Genomic DNA, 21,713 nt, shown 5'->3' with positions numbered 1-21,713 from the left:
AGCTAAGCTCAAACGTGTAACACAAAACTCTTAAACGTTCCCAAGGTGGAATGGCCCTGGGGAAGCAATGGAGACATGTTAAAAATGGCCTACGCCATGCACTGCTACAATGGAATGGAGTCAACCTGAAGATAGCCTCGGCCTCAGTGTGGCGTCATCGTTAAAACCTCAGAACGTCCCTGAACGACATGTTTCAGATACGCGAGACGTGCGATATGACAATAATCAGGGATATCCTGGGATATTTTAAGGCTGTGGAAATGTCAGTGCTACACTTATCACCACTGAGATGAATGCGAAGATGTGGGGAATGTGAGACTAAAGATTGTTGAGGTTAATTGAAATGAAAAGTACCGTGTGGTGAAAAGTAGTGTTGTGAATCGGATTTAAGAAATAAAGCAAGCAAATAATTCCAACTAAAACTAAAAATATAGGTAGCTTCTGAAAGTAAATTAAATAAAATGTGGAAAGAGATAGAAATTAATTAAATTCCAGTTTTGGAAAAGTACATCTTGTTTCTAAAATCACATGCTTATAATAATAATAATAATAATAATAATAATAATAATAAATAAATTTGGGTTCTTTAGCTCATTTATTTTATGAGCCGTTATAAACTAAGGAGCATGTCAGATTTTATCAGATTTCTGTTACACAATCTATAGAAGCATCAACCATGACATATAACAAAAGACGTTTTGCAATGATGTTACACAACTTGCAACATGTATTCATGTCTTCCTTCGTCAAGATCAGACACAAAAATACCTCACGAATGCCTAAATAACTATCTAGAACTAGATCTCGGATTAAAAAAAAAAAAAAAAAAAAGTTTTTAAGCACCAGACTAAAAATGTAAACTAAAGCGAGAACTGAAAAGTTACAACCATAAGAACACTAGAGCTGTATGTAAACTATTTTGACACGAACAAATGGAATGCACACACGCCTACCCACACACACACAGGTGAATGAATCGGTACCTTCGCAGGGCGTGGTGCGACAGTGGTCTTTGAGATGGGAGCAGTTCTTGCCCTCATAATCCTCAGGACATTTACAGAAATAATCTGTCGCCAGGTTAAAACACGGCGCGCCGTTCTGACATGGATTTCCTTCGCAGTAGTCAATATCCAACTGGGGGGGGGGACACAGAACACACGATAACTCAGTTTTCATCATAAACCTGATTCTATAATAGACTAGCATCATTTTAGACCCGTGTGATAAAGACTAACATGATCATTAATGAAAATCAGGAACAAACATCCATGCTAACAATTTACCTCAATTTTTTTTTAAAAAAAAGATTAAACACCAAGATAAAGAAACCGAGCCAGGCTAACTAATTAGATAAGAAGCACCAGAAACCCAACAGAGCTAAAATATTACCTCAGGATAATCTAACATTTTGCCACATAATACCTCAGATGATGCTGAATCATAGCTAGGCTAATACTACAGAACAAACAGAAATATATCTAGACTAACATGTTACCTAGGAATAATCCAGAGTACTTCAGAATAAACAGGAACATACGGTATCGAGGCTAAAAAAAAAAAAAAAAAAGTGACCTATTCATTCGAGAGAAGCATGGCTAAGCTAACAAGTTTCCTAAGAATTAGCAAAATAACATACCAATACAAATGTTCTTCCTCAGAATCAGCAGTGGAAACATAACTAACATTTACCCCGGAATAAGCAACAAACTGCCAAGCTAACAAGTTTGTACAGAACATGCTAAAGAAACACAGCAAATGGCATACTGATAATGTTTTACCTCAGAACACTGCACAAAACAGATAAGGCCAACAAGTTGAGAAACCTATCCAAAATTACCTCACAAAAAGGGTAACGTCTTACCTCATACCTCAGTATAAACAGCAGTCAGACAAACAAGTTACCTCAGAATAGCCTAGAGAAATATAACGAGGATACAAAAGTTACTTAGGAATAAACAGGAACATATCAAGGCTTAAAAAAAAAAAAAAGTGACCTTCATTTGAGAGAAGGACAGCTAGGCTAACAAGCTACTTAAGAATTAGCAACATAAACAAGCTAACCTACCAATACCTCAGGATTTTACCTCAGGATTAGCAACGGAAACATAACTGACTAACATTTGCCACAGAATAAGCAACAAACACTGCCAAGCTAACACATTTGTGCAGAATGCGTTCAAGAAACACAGCAAATGAAATACCGCCAATGTTTTACCTCAAAAACAGACAAAAGGCTAAGTTGAGAAGCACAGCCAAATTACCTCACAAAAAGGGTAACATCTTACCTCATACCTCAGTATAAACAACAAACAGTCAGATAAACAAGTTACCTCAGAATAGTCTACAGAAACATAACTAGGATAAATTATTTCAGAATAAAAACAATAGGAACATATCAAGGCTAAAAAAAAAAAAAAAAAGTGACCTTCATTTGAGAGAAGCACAGCTAGGCTAACAAGCTACTTAAGAATTAGCAACATAAACAAGCTAACCTACCAATACCTCAGGATTTTACCTCAGGATTAGCAACGGAAACATAACTGACTAACATTTGCCACAGAATAAGCAACAAACACTGCCAAGCTAACACATTTGTGCAGAATGCGTTCAAGAAACACAGCAAATGAAATACCGCCAATGTTTTACCTCAAAAACAGACAAAAGGCTAAGTTGAGAAGCACAGCCAAATTACCTCACAAAAAGGGTAACATCTTACCTCATACCTCAGTATAAACAACAAACAGTCAGATAAACAAGTTACCTCAGAATAGTCTACAGAAACATAACTAGGATAAATTATTTCAGAATAAAAACAATAGGAACATATCAAGGCTAAAAAAAAAAAAAAAAGTGACCTTCATTTGAGAGAAGCACAGCTAGGCTAACAAGCTACTTAAGAATTAGCAACATAAACAAGCTAACCTACCAATACCTCAGGATTTTACCTCAGGATTAGCAACGGAAACATAACTAACATTTGCCACAGAATAAGCAACAAACACTGCCAAGCTAACACATTTGTGCAGAATACGTTCAAGAAACACAGCAAATGAAATACTGCCAATGTTTTACCTCAAAAACAGACAAAAGGCTAAGTTGAGAAGCACAGCCAAATTACCTCACAAAAAGGGTAACATCTTACCTCATACCTCAGTATAAACAACAAACAGTCAGATAAACAAGTTACCTCAGAATAGTCTACAGAAACATAACTAGGATAAGAAATTATTTCAGAATAAAAACAATAGGAACATATCAAGGCTAAAAAAAGTGACCTATTCTTCATTCTAGAGAAGCATAGCTAGGCGAACAAGCTATCCAACAATTAGCAACAAGGACATACCAATACAAATGTTTTGCTTCAAAATTAGCAACGGAAACATAACTGACTAACATTTACCACAGAATAAGTGACGAACACTGCCAAGCTAACAAGTTTGCGCAGAATATGCTAAAGAAAAACAGCCAATGAAATACTGCGCGAAACAGATAGAAGGCTAACAAGTTGAGAAGCATATCCAAATTACCTCACAAAAGCGCTAACATCTTGTACGGAGGTATGCAACAAACAAACAAGTTACCTCAGAATAAGAAAGAGATGCAACAAAACTAAGGAGTTAGAGCGAGAGAAACCTAGCCAGGGTAATGAGTTACCTCAAGAGAAACAGCAAAACCTAAGGTTTTAACGCACAATAAGCTAGAGAAACATAGCCAGGTTAATGAATTACCCCAAGTGAAAGAGCTAAACTAAGTTAGCAAACAAAAGGATACAGAAACGTAGGCAAGTTAATATATTGTGTGAAGATGTCAATGTATTTCCACAGAATGAAGAGCTAATGTATTATCCAGTCAATATGGCTAAACTAGCATACGTCTAAAAAGAAAACAAACAGCAGTTAATGTTATGCAGTGACATGAACAGACTTGACCGTGTTTTGGTGGAGGATTATGGTTATGGGTGTGGCAGGGAGACAATAACAGCTCCCAGCTGTAGAGAAATGATGTTTGTGGTTGCAGCGAGCCAGAGGGAGCTATATAAGCTAATCAGATTGTCACAAAAGAGATTAGGTTGTGGTAAGAAAGTGAACATTATGAATTTGCAAGGAGATTTAAGTGACATGGGCAAGTTCAAAACACGCATCTGACCAGAGGAATGCCGTGAGAGAGCTGGGCGTGTGCTCCCACAGTTTCACTCACCTGGCACAGGTTTCCAGAGAAACCAGGCAGGCACAGGCACTGGAAGCCGTTAACGTCATCGCGACACTGGCCCTTGTTCAGACAGGGCTGACTGGCACACTCGTCAATATCTTTCTCACAGTGATCATCTGTGAATCCCGGTGCGCACAAACACTTGTACCCGTTCACCAGGTCCTGAAAAAGAGACAGAGGGTCTCATTAGCATATCATCTGCACAAGGTAGTTACACCTAGCATAATTACTGATAAACATCATGTCTACATTTATCAGTTTGATCTTAAAACGCACCCTGAAGCCATTATCACCATCTGCTAACAAACATGCTTTTTTTTTTTTTTTTGCAACATGACTAGGCAAATGGGCGGCACGGTGGTGTAGTGGTTAGCGCTATCGCCTCACAGCAAGAAGGTCCTGGGTTCGAGCCCTGGGGCCGGCGAGGGCCTTTCTGTGTGGAGTTTGCATGTTCTCCCCGTGTCCGCATGGGTTTCCTCCGGGTGCTCCGGTTTCCCCCACAGTCCAAAGACATGCAGGTTAGGTTAACTGGTGACTCTAAATTGACCGTAGGTGTGAATGTGAGTGTGAATGGTTGTCTATGTGTCAGCCCTGTGATGACCTGGCGACTTGTCCAGGGTGTACCCCGCCTTTCGCCCGTAGTCAGCTGGGATAGGCTCCAGCTTGCCTGCGACCCTGTAGAAGGATAAAGCGGCTAGAGAGATAATGAGACTAGGCAAATCTGTCATCTTAAAAAGCTAGCGTACCTAGCTTAGCATGAGGTAGCACAACCAAATTTAATATGACGTGGTGAATGAGTTTGCACAAAAACTGCAGAAAGCCATTGTCCCCAAATGGAGTTAGAAGTAGTTTTTACTTAGCATTTAAAAAATTAAAAGCATAGCACTGTTAACACAAATCCGCGTGTTTGTTTTTGCTAATTTTTAAGATTAGCGCTGGTTCACTGGCAACTACACTCCAAAAACCTTTGCAGCTTGCCTTCTTGTCTTTTGCTAAAGCTTTCTCAGCACCTGCTAGCATGAACATGCCATTTTTCACAAAATTAACCAACATGACTACGAGATAGACATGTAACGATATATCGTGCAATGATAAATCGCGCTACAAATTTTTGACCATACAATTTGTTTTGATGAAATAAAACGTGAATCGCGATCATCAGGCTGCACAAGTTCTTAGTTTTTCTGAGCTGCAATTGTATTGATTAGACAGCATAGGGTGCAATAATGTAAAATAGCAGGAATGCACTTGACTTCACCGCAGGTGGAAGTAACACAGCTGTAATGCCACAAAAAAAAAAAAAAACACACACAAAAAAAACAGATCTAAAATGCAAAAGTGCTGTTGTGTGATTGTGTACAAATAGATTTAACAAGAAATTGGAGCGCTCTTTCTACAGACTGCTGAAAGATAAAGAAAAGAGAAGCAAATAGAGGAAGTACAAATGTTCATAAAAAAGTTTACTAAGAAAAGACCAATTTGTTATTAGCTTTTGTTTGTAATAAAAGGAATATTTTAGTTAATAGGCTATTACTATTATTTTACTCAAACCTTTACAAACAAGTAAATTGTTGGTTATTAAGAAAACAGTTTTTTTTAATTTAACAAACTGAATATTTAAGTTGATAAAAGGTAGGAAAATAAACATTAAATTTTTCTGGTAATAAAATTCATTTAATTTAAAAAAAAAAAAAATTGTGGGAAAATTGAAATCATGAACCCAGTATCGTGAATTGTTACGTGCCAACTAGATGACATGACTAGCCTAATGCGTTACCTTAGCATAAGAAATGAGATGAATAAGTTAGCACAGGATAAGCTAGTAAAATATAGCAGAAACTGTCGAAGGAACGGAGGTGGGGAAAGACTTTAAGGGAAATAAAGGATAGAGATTTTTAATTAGTGCGTTAAATCCAAAAGCTGTTACACTACACCTAGCATAACATAACTCAATTAGCAGCAATCATCGTGCTTGCTTTTGTTAATTTTGCAGATTAGCATTGGTTTGTTGTTAAACGCGCGCTTTTTGGTTCGGCTTATCTTTGCTCTAGCCGAAGCGTTTGTGGAAGAAAAGGGTCAGTGAGGTAAAAGACGGAGAAAAGAAAGAATGAGCAAGGGAGAGAGGGAGGTGTGGGCACAAGGGGAGGAGGAGAGACGGAAGAATAAAGGCGCTCTCTCTCTCTCTTCTCCCTCTCTCTCTGGCAGGAGACAGGAATGTTTATGGAAATCTGATCTACTGTGTTCATCCAGCCTTCCTCCCACCCGCACTCTTTCCCTCTCTCACTCCTCTTTTTTTTTCTTCCCAGATGGCTTTCTTTCCCTCCTGTCCTTTCTCCAAAAAATGACTCAGCAGCCACTATTTTTGAAAAGAGATGTGGAGAGGTGATTGGGGGGGGGGGGGGGGGGGGCGCAGAACCCCTGCCAAAAACTTGACGAAAGACCCTCAAAACATTGACAAACCATGTTGGTGGGTACAAAATGACACTCACTCATACACACACCTACCTTACAAGACCCTCCATTCAGACACTGCCCTTGGCAGTCGTTAACATCTGCAAATAAAAAAAAAACAAAACAATTAATCAAAACAGTCCATTTCAGCGGTGACTCAAAGCCAACAGCCGCAGGCTCTTACTGCTATCGGAGCGTCTCTTGATAAGCCACGCTGTCAGATTTCCAGAGCTTTTCCTTTGATAAGGATCGGGAGGAAACCGTGTGAGAGGGAAAGCGGGCGAGTTGCAGTACTGGCAACGCTGTTTGACTTGGACGCTAATCGTCAACAGCTCACTAATGGGCACTGATAAGCCATCGCAAAATGTCATTTATCAGAGGAACTAATGCCTGCACTTGATCTGGATAATAACATAACACACTTCCAACCTTAATATTTTAATTGGTCTGAAATTTTAGACGAGCACAGACCCGATCATCTCGATGTCGTCATGTGATCATCAGATCGTTACAGTTTTCCCACTGGCCTAATTACAGCTCTAATTACAAAGCCTACAGTTTTACACGCCACGCACGCCTGTTAGCGAGCTAGCCTGTTAGCGTTCCAGTATAATCCAGGCAAGAAGGAAGGAAAGAAGCTATGCATAGTGAAAAGGAGAAAGAATAAGAAAAACAAAGAAAAACACAAAAAGAAAAAAAGACAGATTAAAAAGTGTTATTTAAAAAGGAAGAAGCAAGGGAAAAGAAGGAAAAGTAAAGATGTTATAAAAGTAAAAAGGCAAGATAAAGTTAAAGAAAAAACAAAAAAATAAGAATAAAAAACAAAAATATTAAGCAGGATGAAAGTCAATAAAAAGATGAAGACAAAAGATAACAAAAAATAAAGCAGGACAGAAAAAAAAAGAAGGAATGAAAGGTGGGAAGACAAAGCAAAGTCAGTAAAAGAGAGGAAAAGATGGTGAGAGAGAGAGAGAGAGAGAGAGCATGAGAGCGTGCGAGAATCAGAGATAATTAAGTGACCACAGACCTCGGCTTTTAACGATAACAGCTTGCTATTTCTAAAAAAAACAAATTGTGTCATGGTTTTAGACGAGTGGCGACGGTGGTGAAGCTGAAGCGTAACAGAGGTGACGTGTCGCTCGTCCTCGGTTACTTACTGACATCACAGTTCTGTCCTGTCCAACCGGGGAGACACTCGCAGAAGTATCCACCAATCAGGTTTCGGCACACATGGGCGTTTACACATGGGTTCTCAGCACACTCATCAGCATCTAGAGAGAGCGAGAGAGACACTAGTACTCTCTGTGTGTGTGTGTGTGTGTGTGTGTGCGCAGAGAGACAGATAGACACACAGAGATAGGCCAAGAGGGACAGACAGGACAGAGATGAGAAAGACAGACAGAGATACACAGACAGACAGAGAGAGACAGACCGATGAGACAGGTTTTGCCGATCCACTGCGCAGGACAGATGCACTTGAAGCCATTGACGAGGTCCACACACGTCCCTCCGTGGTTACACAGGTTAGGCTTGCAGTCGTCTTTGTCTGTAAAAGAGGACACGGGGTTTTATACACACACGCGCACAGTGTATATCTCCCACATATACACTCGCACAGCGAGCACAAGCTCTGCTCCATCTGCAGACGAGCCGCAAGCCTGTGCTTGCTTAGGATCTGTCACTGATCCGTGTCTGGATTACGTCCCGTCTCAGGACTGTTCCAGTTCTCCCTCAACTCCCTTGTCACACTCACTTTTCTTTTTCTCTCAGGGTGACAGAGTCCACTGTCCAATACAGGTGTCTGTCTCTCGTTCTGAGATGACACAGATCTCACCTCACAGTAAGGAACGCAGCTTTAAAAGGTGCAGTCTGCAATTTTGAAAGTTGTTCATTTCGGTCGTTCTTATTTAATTTAATACTCTAATGTACGAGGAGAACATTTTGTAGCAAAATTTGACGAAAGCATTCGCACTTTTATCCATAGACGTCTAACGTCAGGAGAACGGAAAAAAGAAACTAAAAAAAGTAAAAGGATTTTAAAGGCGAGTCATTCTTACAATGTGACTTGTACACAAGTAGAATAGTAGGATTTTTTTTAAAAAGAAAAAAAAAGCAAGAGAAAGAGAATTAAACAAATTTAAGGCAAAAAAAAGGAGGATTTTCTGTGAGAGGAAGAGAAAAAATACTGAAAAGGGAAAAAACAAAAAAAAACATTTGTTTGCACATTGTGGACATGGTATCGCCATCAAATGCATTATGGTTTTTTTGACAATTCTGTTATAATAAAACTATCATAATTAATTTTAATAGACTCATTTTTTGCTAATCCTTGAAGTACATTTGTTATTTTTTTTCTCTCATCTATTACAAGGCCATGGAATGACTTCATATCACATTCTTATGGTGTTTTAAACCCCTTTTTCATAGTGTGTGAGCTGGACATCTTGTTTGCCTCCCCAACACATACATCCCGGAACTCACTGATGGCGCAGGTCGGACCGGTCCACCCTGGAGCACACTGACATTCAAAGCCCTGACTGCTCTCCATACAGCGTCCCCCGTTCAGACACGGCTCTGACAGACAGGCGTTATCCGCTAGAGAGAGAGAGAGAGAGAGAGAGAGAGAGATGGTGTTTAACAGTTCAGATGTTCTGGAGCAGAGGGAGAGGTCCTGACTCTGGGTTTTCCCCTTTCAATCGCTCCCTCCCTTCCTCTCACCCTCGGTCTTCTCCGTCTCTCCCTCCCTATTTTCTCTCTCTTTATCTGATGCAGTTAGCGGACTGGAAAGCCCCTTTGGCCTTTCTCACACCGACACAGACAGACAGAGCGCGAGACAGTGAAAGAGAGAGAAAGAGAGACTGATGGAAAGTGATAAAAGAAAACAAGGTCATAAAAAGTAGTATTCAAGTCTACAAGACAAAAAAAAAAAAAAAAAAAAAGTCATTAAAAAAAGAAAACAAGGGAAAGAAAATAACTTGTTAGAAAAGAATGATGGGAAATAAAGATGCAAAATAAATAACTGGGGAAAACAAGAAAAAAAAAAAAAAAGGAAAATAAATCTTTGAGAAGTAAAAGGACCGAGAAGGATAACGAATTAAAGTCAAGAAAAAAAAAGAAAAGGAAAGAAAAGACAAGCTGTTATTGCCTACATGGATCATCTAATGTTGTGGATCAGGAAACGGCATGTACGCACACACGGAATAAAGGCAGAAGGGGCCCCCCACATATTAGGGGCCTCTGCCCATATCAATTAATGCAAACTACATTCTTTGGCTTGGAGACTGTGTGTGTGTGTGTGTGTGTGTGTGTGTGTGTGTGTGTAGCATGGCTGGGCCCCCCGTGTTCTCCTGTCCTCCTCCATGTTTCCTCTCTCTCACTCAGTCACTCACTGGAGGTCTGATGCTGGTGGTAAAACACAAATGACAGAGAAAAGGCGGGAGAAAACGAGTCAGAGGTTAAAAAAAGAAGAAAAAAACGAACAAAAAGAAGAAAAAAAAATAAAGAAGCCCTCGTTCTCCTACAAAATTAAGGAGGAGTCGTCGGTCCTTCCTGTGTTTTCTCTCTTTTCAAGCAGGGTCTTCTTCCAGCTGACCCTAAACACCCTGCGCTGCCAGAGCCCATTAATCAGCATCACCCACACTACATTACCCACAATGACCCGGGGCCTGTGGGGAACTACATTACCCACAAAAGAACCACACCACACTGCCCTTAATGAGCCTCCAGGTTCCTAACAATAACTAACAGCGAGTTCATTCTCCAAAACACAGACCAACCGTGAGAGAGAGACATAAAACAGACTACATGCCTTGTAAGCCAGGACGGCACTGTTGCTAGGCAACTGAGCATGCAAGCTAGCTAAAATGGCTGAGGTAAATTTTTGATCTAGCTGTCCTATAGGTGTGTATACGGACAATATAAAGGCAAAGTGACTACAAATACGAGACAAAATTATCGGGAACGTCAACATTTACCTCAGATATGTTGTCATATTACTAAGAAAAGACTCTGTTTGGATAAAATTACACTGCAAATTAGCATCAACCGCTAAACAAACTTCATCAAATAAGATCTCCATCTGAAATGTTTTTCTTTTTCTTCTCACAAAACACAAAAGAATAAAACTGTCCTGTTCATTTTCTGAGGTAATTTAGCTTTTATTTCCAAATTTAAAGGACATCACTGCAATACTCCGCGAAGGAAATCACAATTCTGTTCACCGGACTCTTAAAATTTCGTCAAACATGCAGAACAAGCTTAACGAACTGAGCTAAACACTTTGCTAACAGATCATATTTGTGATTTCACAACTACGCTAACCATGGTATGGCTTTCTGCTAAGGCTAACTTAACTATTAGCTAGCTAGGCATGTTGCGCATTATTCAGTCCAGTCACGTTCAGTACCAGAAAAATGGTGCAACAGAGAAGGAAGGCAATTTGACCTTCGATGTTCCCTCAGAAAAGCTGACTCACCAAGCTAGCAAACGATAAGTGAATAAACAAGGTCACGCACTAAGGAGACGTTATGACGTATATTGATCTAGCACCTTTGTTTGTTTGTTTAAATGCTGCTCAGTGACGAGTTCCTTTAAAAGATGCAGCAAAAAGTTTTGGCACCCATACCCAAGTCCCCATAATGGACTGGTGTGTGCGTCTTACCTCTCTCACAGTTCTGGCCAGAGTATCCCTCAGGACAGGCACAGTGATACTTGTCTGGTCCGGTGTTACTGCACGTGCCTCCGTTCTGACACGGCTGACGTGTGCCACACGTATTTAGGTCTAAACCAAAAACACACACACACACTTATTCTACACCTCATTTCACTGATCCGGTGACGTCAGATACAAATTGAACAATATTTTGCATGTTTTCATGGAAACTGGACTACCTTTGTCACAGAGTTGTCCTCCCCAGTTGGTGTCACAGAGACACTGCCAGGGTTCCTCACAGGTGCCATGTACGCAGCCAGGGTGTGGGTTACACTGATCGCAGTACTCCCCCTGCCACCCATACAAACACCTATGCGCACACAGAGAATGAGAGTGGTTACTGAAACCCAAAACCCGTCCTTACGATGGTCAAACAAGATAATTAACTGTACCTTTGTGGAAATTTGTACACCAAGAATAACTTAACGAGGCCAATTATTTAGCTAGCTATCACAACCATTTAACAATTTCTACAAGATAAAAGTCTAGTGATTGTGGAAATGAGACTGACCCATCAGGAATGTCAACATTTCCCTCAGACATCAGAGTATTGCTAAGAAAATACTCCGTACAACTGCAGCACGAACTGCTCGCAACGTTTCATATTGAAGACGTCAACATTCAACGCTTTTTCTCAGCTAGGCATTTTAACATAAAATTATTTTCCTGCCTGCCAAGTAAAATGTACGTAAAATGTACTTTGTTTGTACACGAAGCAAAAAAAAATAATAATAATAATAATAATAAGCACAAGCCTGCTTTATTATTTAACAATTTGGCCAAGTATACCATCCATCTTCAAACGTTTGCGTTATCAATATGGTAAAACCAACAGAAATTGATTAGCGGTTAATGCTAAGTAAGCAATTTTTATTTTTTATTTATAAGCTTCGCCACAAAGGCAGGGCAACCCCACAGAGCATAGCTCCACTACGGGAACCCAATCCAAAAAAAAAAAAAAAAAAAAATAGTAATTGACAACAATAATAGAAAATTTACAACAAAAGTTTAAAAAAAAAAAAAAAAAAAAAAGGTTCAACAAAGCAATAGTAATACTAATAATTAACAAAAACGTAATAATTAACAAAGGCGATCACTAATTTGACGACACGTGTGACACTTAATGCATATAGACTTAAAGGACTGAGGGACATTTACATTATAAAATTATTCAGTAATATTCATATAGTACTCGTATAGTTCCTTCTAGAACTGGCTTAGTTTGGTTATAGTTCTGATATGTGCAATTCTAAGTGTCCCGAGTCTTTTTCTAGTGATTTACGAACACATCTGAGGAAAATGTTGCTATTCCAAATAATTCTGTCTTACTTCCAGTCACTGTGCTTTCAATTTGCATAAAACAGGTATATGATAGCTAGGGGCGGCACGGTGGTGTAGTGGTTAGCGCTGTCGCCTCACAGCAAACAGGTCCGGGTTCGAGCCCTGTGGTCGACGAGGGCCTTTCTATACGGAGTTTGCATGTTCTCCCCGTGTCCGCGTGGGTTTCCTCCGGGTGCTCCGGTTTCCCCCACAGTCCAAAGACATGCAGGTTAGGTTAACTGGTGACTCTAAATTGACCGTAGGTGTGAATGTGAGTGTGAATGGTTGTCTGTGTCTATGTGTCAGCCCTGTGATGACCTGGCGACTTGTCCAGGGGTGTACCCCGCCTTTCGCCCGTAGTCAGCTGGGATAGGCTCCAGCTTGCCTGCGACCCTGTAGAAGGATAAAGCGGCTACAGATAATGAGATGAGATATGATAGCTAGGGAAATCATTAGCCTCAGGCATCAACTAGTTTCCATATTATGTGGTGTGCATATTTCCTCAGTTGCCTAGCAACTGTGTTTTCATGTTTTTAAACCACACGGAGAGTGCATTATGTTTTCCCAAGCCTCTAATTTGCTGGGTTCTGTGCATGAATGGTATACTCTCTCATTCATAAATCAGTTTAAATTAAAAAAAAAAAAAAAAAAAAAAAAAAAAAAAAAAAGTGTTCACTAAATTAATGAATAAATTGCAAACCGTCGTGTATTATGACAGTGTCATAATATTATTTGTCCATCTATCCATGTTTCCGTTAGTGCTCCTTCTTGAAATGGAGGCAAAATGTTGATACACAAAGCAGTGGGATTTGTTTGGTTTGGAAATATCCAGAAGTTTTTTATTTACCTGCATTCTCCGGGCGCCTTACAGGATCCATGTTTTGTGCTACAGCCTTGCTTACAGATTGCTGAGAGAGACAGAGATAGAAAGAGAAAGAAAGAGACAGAGATAGAGTGTTAGGGTCACTGCTGTCTGTCTGGCCTGTTATCACAGTCATTTATTCTCTCTGCTATCAGCTTAGCCAGTGAGTCATCCAGCGCTCGCTGTTGTGTGCAACAAGCCATGATATCATTTCCCCCTCGGGGCAGGAAAAAAGGATGAATGAATGAATGAACGAATGAAGAAAGAAAGAAGCGAAATCTCCCACCACAGCGTTAATCCCTGCTGATCCACATCCAGATGCTACAAATGTGAGGTGGGGTTGGGGGGTAGTAAAGCTGCAAATCCACCATCAATAGCGCTAAACTAACTACGGTATGGCATCACATCACACCACTGATTAACAGCCTGACTCTGCACTAAATGCAAAATAAGTTACATCTTATGATATTCTGAGAATATTGCAGGTATAATTGTTGCTTCTGATCATACCAAAAGTTGAAATCAAGCACAAACGTGGCTAACTTTCTCACCAGTGCTGCACTCAGGGCTAGCCCAGCCCTCCAGGCACGTCTTGTTGCCGTTGTGGTCACAGTTATAGTGACCGAAGAAGTCGTCTCGTGGCCGGCAGAATTTGTTGCAGCCGAAGCCGTAATAGTGATCGTCGCAGGTGACGCGGATCTGATACTCAAACTGGGCCACGGCACCGTTGTGTTTCAGCGTCTGCCACTGTCGGCTCGGGTTGATCATCCCCGACTGCATGGCTCTCTCGATCACCTGACCACTGCCACCTGAGAGACAGGAAAGCATGTAGGAATTAGTCAAATACTGTAAATGCTGTAGTGAAGGAGGAGGTGTGGCCTCTGGTCTTTCCATCCATCCCAGTGGGGGGGGGGGGGGGGGGGGGGGAAAGAGAAGTGTGGCTTCCTATTGCTCAAAGCTAACACTTCAAATGTTGGTACAACAAACAGTAGAGTTACATGAAGTATAATGGCACTGCGCCATCTAATATAGTCATTGATCAGACCATAGTTTCTACCCCCTTCGCCAGTGTAGCCAATCCAATCATCCAATCCTGGTCCAGTTCCCAACAATGCCATAGTAGCCAATCAAATTGGAATTCCAATCCAATGTGTCATCATAACCAACCAACCAACCAGAGCACTGCTTTCTGGAAATGATGTACATTTTGTTGATTGGACTTGAGGTTACAAGGAGGTTCACGCATTTATTTTGTGATAATGATCATTGCGGTCGCCTTTTCTTTCCCCAAGACACCTGTATCCTTCACACACACACACGCGCACACACACACACTATAGAGAGGACAAAGTGCATGAGTAAGTGAATAAGTGAAGGAGAGAGAGTAGAATGACCAGTGAGAGTATGAGGTTATGGTGTGTGTTTTGGCCTGTATGTGATGGCAGCTGCACTTTAATTGCATTTCTCTACACCGTGACGAGGAAAATATTCAACATGGCGGCCACATCATACGACCCAAATGGTTACATGTACAAACTTTTCCTAAAAGCTGGTCAAGAGGCAGAGTGTGACTTTAATCCCTCCGTCACCTGTGTGTGTGTGGCAGAAGGATGACCCGTAGCAATTTTTTCCAGAGCAATCTGGAATCCCGCATCAGTGTGAGGCATTCGCTCAGTATTCGCTCAGTAGAGTGAGAAGTGTGTGTGTGGCTCATGTGGTGTGTGAAGTACGTTTGGAGAGAGGTGATGGACGGACGGTTGGAGCTGAACTGATCGGTGAAACGCGACCTCACATCCCTCATATACACTTGGATACAGTAAAGGAGCTCTCAGCTGCATGTCAAATGCAATGCATGTGTGCACGCGCGCGCACACACCCCACTACAAGTTACAAATAAACTCTACACATCATTAAAAATGCCACAATCTACAAATATGTACGAATGTAAAAATTCAGAAACCCTGCCATTTTTTCCTGTCATTACAAATATTGCTAACCTTAGCAAGTCAAGTAGCTAACTGCTGATAAATTAGCTTGTATTTGTCACCACCAATGGATATGAGTGGGATTTGAGTACGTGTTCACAGAGGTTTATGTAAGAATTATCCAAGCTTATCAAAACATAACGTTACCATAACCATCATCTGTTGGTCATTAGCTTGTAATCAAAACATTCAAATTTTACATGCATGGTTCTGTCGGTAAACAAAAACTTCTCATCTCATCTCATTATCTCTAGCCGCTTTATCCTTCTACAGGGTCGCAGGCAAGCTGGAGCCTATCCCAACTGACTACGGGCGAAAGGCGGGGTACACCCTGGACAAGTCGCCAGGTCATCACAGGGCTGACACATAGACACAGACAACCATTCACACTCACATTCACACCTACAGTCAATTTAGAGTCACCAGTTAACCTAACCTGCATGTCTTTGGACTGTGGGGGAAACCGGAGCACCCGGAGGAAACCCACGCGGACACGGGGAGAACATGCAAACTCCACACAGAAAGGCCCTCGCCGACCCCGGGGCTCGAACCCAGGACCTTCTTGCTGTGAGGCGACAGCGCTAACCACTACACCACCGTGCCGCCTAAACAAAAACTTAATTTAGCAAAATTAAACATGCTTAGCACACAGGTTCGGTTGCTAAAACTTTCTGGTTGCCATGTTATCATCATCAAATAGTTTGCATATCGGACACGGATAGGTCACAGGTGTTGATCCTGTATTGCATGAACACTAACCGAGCTTGTGTGTAGTCCCGCCCCCTGACTTTCACGCAGTTGTACTGAGAAAGTCTCTAATTTAACTGAAAGTTACAAAAGTTAATCATTTAACTTAGAGTCAGGGTGATCACAGGAATTCTCAAGATCTGTTTAGTGTGAAATGAGAGCATGTGTGAGTCAGAGAGAGAGAGAGAGAGCGAGCACATGCGAAAGGGAACGCGAGTGATGGAGTGTGTGCTTTAATGAGGACGACTAGACATTAGGCGAACGCTAAAGGCCACTTGATGTGCTGATGTGAAGAGCGAGTCAATATTTGTCCTGCCCCCCCACCACACACACACGTGCGTGCGCGCGCACACACACTCGCACGGCTCTTGGCAGGTCCGAGTAGCTTCCTGATATTTGGATGGACTTCAAACTCACTTTAGTTTCTGAACAGAGCCCATGCACTCTGACGCAACTGCAAAGTCTGCGACCGGGAGTCGATACCGCAGAGAATCATGGGTACTGTATTGTTTTTCACCTTTATAAACAAACAAACAAACACACACACCCCTCACCGAGAGGAAACACAGACAGAGAAAAGTATTAATGAGCATCATGTTCTCAGTTAAGAAGACACCCAGCACAGGTCTCCCCCCCCTGTAAAGTAAAAGAAGTTGTCAAAGTGTTTTACACAATGTGTAGAAAATGAGCATCCGGTTATTAAACTGCTGCTCGCACCTGTTCTTAGTCATCAGCCTTTCAAAACATTTTTATGGAAGAATTGAACAAAATACACATACACACAATACAAACACAAATGCATGCTACCCATCATCGCTTTTCTTTCCCGTTTTCCTGTCCATGCCCGCCTCAGCATTTCAATCATGTTTTTCCATTCCCACAGTGTTTACTCAGCGATTATGTGTGTGAGAAAGAACGAGCGAGCAAGCGAGAGCGAGCGCGCGAGAGAGAGCGCTATCTGGAGAGAGAAAAGAATAAATAAAAGAAGAAACACTTACTGCCAGTGCTCGAGTCATTGTTGAAGTCCAAGGCTTCCACGATCAGTGTGTACGACCTCTGTGACAGAGAGAGAAAGAGAGACAGGTTAAATCCAGGCGTACTCTTTCTTGAAACACAAATCAAGGATAAAAAGCATTACATTTTACAGGTTTATACCGTTTCTTTAAAAGGTCATCAACCATCCTGGAATAAACATGCATTCTCACCACTCGAAGGGACTAACTTCCATCGTTTACATGGCTACACACACACAAACAATATAAACAAACTGAATACAAATTAAGACAAACTTCATCTTTGGTGGTTTATTCCTCAACATCTTCCTTTTTGATCACTGGATAAAAGCATTCCAGAGATTTAAAAAAAAAAACAAAAAAAAACAGAACTCCAGGAGAAAAGACAGATTCCAGAGGCAAAGGTCAAGATTCCTGGAGCCCCGAGGAATTATTCTTCTCTCTCTCTCTCTCACACACACACACACACACACACACACACACACGATTCCCTATGCAGATGAGGGATTCCGGAAACAAAGAACAGATTCCTTTGGGACAGAGATGAGATTAGTGAGGCAAACAATGGCTTTCTGGAGCAGAAGAGAAGAGTTCCTGGAGCACATGGAAAAACACTGGGGGGGGGGGGGGGGGGGGGGGGGGGGGAGGAAAAAAAATTCCGGAATTACAGAAAGATTCCGTATGCATCAAAGAACGGTTTATGAAGCATTAGACCGGAAGCGTGACCAAGACATGACAAGCATCAATTTTATGAGGCAAAGCACAAGAATCCTGCGGCAAAGGACAAGATTCCGGGCCAGCAGGAAACTTCCGGAAGCAAAGACGAGATTCTATCTAAAAAGCACCAAGCAATAATACTAGAGGAAGACACAAAATTCCAGAGGCAAAGGAAAATGATTCCCGAAGCATAAGATTCTGGAAGTAGAGCATCAACAAGACTCTGGAAGCATCAAGGAATCTACGAGAAAGAATCCCGGGACAGCGGAAGAACAAAGAATACTGAAAGCACCCGAAAGTGATTCCAGAGGCAGTGTAAGGGTACCTAAGGCAAGGACAATATTCCGGATTCAAATGAAGGATTTGGGAAATGAAGCAGAAGACTGGATTCCCAGAAGTGAAAGGAGGATTTGGGAAGAGAAAGAATTCCAGAAGCAAATTCCCGAGGGAATGGAAAGGTTCCAGAAGCAAAGTCATAACGAGGAAGCAAAAAAAAAAAAGTGTGCAAAAACAAATAAATAAGTCTCATAAAATGTTTTTGGCACAAATATGAACTTTATATAAACAGATCTGATCTGGGAGCAGCTGCTTCGTGTGTGTGTGTGTGAGAGAGACAGAGAGAGAGAAAGTCAAACAACGGCTAGTAACATGCACTCAGGTTCCCAAGCCAATCAATTTCAGCTTCTTGCAAACACACCCCCACCCCCCCGGCCGGAGAAACCCCTGGGGGCGATAGTGAACTCGCCTGTTCCTGCTTTTCTCTCTCTCTCCCTCGCTCTCTCTGATTATAGCTGGCAGTTAAAACAACTTCAGTCTGAGGATCGAAGTGTGTGTGTGATGGGGGAGGGGCGAGCAAAGGGTTCCTTAGTAGCGGCTTGCTTTTGAAGGCCTTTGTCACTCTTAATGCCACTGTCTCTCTCACCAATATCAGATAACAAGTCACACAGCCGAGTGTGTGTGTTGTGTGACTCTGAAAGAATGCGAGCGTATTGTGCTGAAGGGCCAGAGGGCCAGTGTGTGTGGGTTAGGAGGAGTGGATAGAGTGTACGATTGTGCGCGCGTGTGAGATAGAGGGTAAGTGTAGCCCCTCTCTCCTCTCTTCACACACACTCTCCAGCTCTCACACATTCTCCCTCAGCGTAGCACAGCTCAATGAAATACTGCAGGAGATCATCTTCACCGCCTCGCCAACCAGAGCCCTCCATGCATCCACACACACACACACACACACACACACACACACACACACACACACTCAGCATGGTACAGCCTAACACAAGGCTCATGTTGGACAATCCCAGTCAGGCTAATGGGCTCCGGCTGCAGCAGGAGGGAATAAAGCCCGGTACACACACAGCCCCGCCCCTCACAAAGCCTCACCCCCAGACTCTAGGCAAGCTACGGTTTCGTGGCCCCACCTGACATGTTAACGTAAAACAAAACAGGATACGACTCCAAAAGCAAAACATCTACCAAGCGAAAGAGGACGAGTTCAGACAAATATTCAAATGAAAGGAATCTCTCAACATGGGTGGGACAAAATAATAATAAATCATAATAATAAATACGTTGTGCTGCTGTTACAACGACAAGAACGATGATGCGTCAGTAGCCCGACTGATGAGGTCATTGAAAGTGAGAGTTATTTGCTAATAGGAGCGCAGGAGTTTTTTTTTTTGAGGCAAGTTTACCATTAACCTGTAGCATTACCTGCAAAGCTCACTCAGGTAAAAGAAAGAGAAAAAAAAAAAGGAAATCCGGTGACATCCCTGATCAAATTTATATACACATGTGGAAACTGAAGAGAGAAAATGAGAAGTGAATAAAAGAAAAGAGAAGTGAAGGGATGAGAGGAGACATGCATTCTGCACTGTTTCTGTTCCTCAGTGATCACGCACTGAGTGAGCTTTGCTAAATGAAGCTCTCACACGCAATGCTTTCTCCCTTTTTCACTGTGTCTGAGCCACAGTGAGTGAAAGAGAACAAAAACAAAATAGAAGTAGGCAAACACACACACAGTGTGCATCCATCTAGTTCACAGGGTCCAGTGAAAATCTCTCTCTCTCTCATACACACACGTTATAGCCTCTTCAGCACAATGTCCTCCTGAGCTTCCTGTCGCCTCTTCATGGCCCACCGCACTGTGTGTGTGACCCACCAGGCTTTATTCACCCTAATCCACCCGGCCCTACGCCCAGCGCTATTGTTTACCGCTAATACATACAGCCGCCGGTGGTCGGGAATGGGATACTCACTCACGCACACACACTTTACAGACTCTAATTGAGGACAAAATGGAGACAGACACAGAAACACACACACTGGACAGTACGCATCAGCCATTTACAAAGATCGAAGACAAAGAACAGAAAACACCGTAGAGCCATTCGGATCGGGGGGGGGCAAAAAAAAAAAAAAAAGATTCACATCCACTAACACAGGAATGGTCCAAGTTAAAGAGAGGGAGATGCACACAGACAAGCTCATAAAATGGGGGGGGGGGGGGGGGGGGGATGTCTGGACATCGTCCACACACCGACATCTACATTACACGTTTTCCGTCTGCATGGGACACGATGCTCGAGAGATTCCGTTTTCACATAATTCAGGCATAAAAACAGACTTTATGTACACACACAGTTGCATAACCTTCCATTAAAACCACGGAATCACACAGAGCAAAATTAAACACATGAAATTACAGGATGGAACACATACATAGGAATTTCATGGAATTGGTTGGAATTCTGATACATTCCCTATAAATGCCAGGGAATGTCAGGGAATTGTGGCATGTCATTGGATTAAAAAAAACAAACAAAAAAAACCCCAAAACAACCAACTAACCAACAAACAAACAAAAAAAACAACACAGTTGCACAAAACGGTTGTATACTTCATTTAAAAAAAACCCCCAAAAACCGATACACACAAAATGGATGGCAATTCTATAAATCAGAATTTCATGGAATTGCCTGGAATTGTGGTACAATCCACACATGGAATGGCATGGAACTGTGGCATGTTCCAGATAAACACAATTGCTTGGAATTTCCGTCCATAAGAATTTCGTAGACTTGTGATACATTCCATATAAACGGAGAATTTCATGAAACTGTGGCATATATTCCATTTAAAAAAAAAAGAAAAAAACCCCCACAAAAAACAAATAAAACCCACACCATAACTGAATAGAACTCTGGTAAGTTCCAAATTAAATTACAAGTCCATGGCATTCCATACACATAGGATAGGAATTGCCTGGAATTGTGGTACAACCCATACATGGAACGGCATGGAACTGTGGCATGTTCCATATTTAAAAACAAAAACCCCATTTGCTTGGAATTTTGGTCCACTGGAATTTCATGGATTTACAATACATTCCATATAAGCTGAGAACTTCATGAAACTATGGCATGTTGCATTAAAAAAAAAAAAGAAAACCGTGAACAGAACTCTGTCAAGTTCCAGATTAAACTACATGTCCATGGAATTCCTGGAATTGTGGTACAATCCATACATGGAATGATATGGAACTGAGCCATGTTCCATATAAACATACGCCTGGAATTTCGGTCCATCGGAATTTCATGGATTTGCGATACATTCCATATAAATTGAGAATTTCATGAAACTATGGCATGTTGCATTAAAAAAACCCAAACAAAAAACCCCACAAATAACTGAACAGAGCT

At 41.5% G+C, this 21,713-nt stretch overlaps 1 protein-coding gene across 2 annotated transcripts in view; it reads right to left on the bottom strand.

Annotated features, from left to right (window-relative positions):
* Positions 1–21,713, bottom strand: part of jag1a (jagged canonical Notch ligand 1a) — a 36,857-nt gene that overhangs the window by 11,125 nt on the left and 4,019 nt on the right. For both annotated transcript variants that reach the window (XM_060899093.1, XM_060899094.1), the window contains exons 3-13: positions 17,284–17,341; positions 14,105–14,362; positions 13,539–13,599; positions 11,551–11,681; positions 11,321–11,440; positions 9,142–9,255; positions 8,093–8,206; positions 7,818–7,931; positions 6,715–6,761; positions 4,198–4,371; positions 984–1,134 (exon numbers count right to left, since the gene is read on the bottom strand). In XM_060899093.1, coding sequence (XP_060755076.1) covers positions 984–1,134; positions 4,198–4,371; positions 6,715–6,761; positions 7,818–7,931; positions 8,093–8,206; positions 9,142–9,255; positions 11,321–11,440; positions 11,551–11,681; positions 13,539–13,599; positions 14,105–14,362; positions 17,284–17,341 — 1,342 coding nt within the window. The remainder of the gene's footprint in view (positions 1–983; positions 1,135–4,197; positions 4,372–6,714; positions 6,762–7,817; positions 7,932–8,092; positions 8,207–9,141; positions 9,256–11,320; positions 11,441–11,550; positions 11,682–13,538; positions 13,600–14,104; positions 14,363–17,283; positions 17,342–21,713) is intronic.

This window comes from Neoarius graeffei, chromosome 18 (genome assembly GCF_027579695.1).
Source record: "Neoarius graeffei isolate fNeoGra1 chromosome 18, fNeoGra1.pri, whole genome shotgun sequence".
NCBI lineage: Eukaryota > Metazoa > Chordata > Actinopteri > Siluriformes > Ariidae > Neoarius > Neoarius graeffei.
The sequence above is the reverse complement of the archived record's forward strand: the minus strand, read 5'-3'. Positions and strand labels throughout refer to the sequence as shown.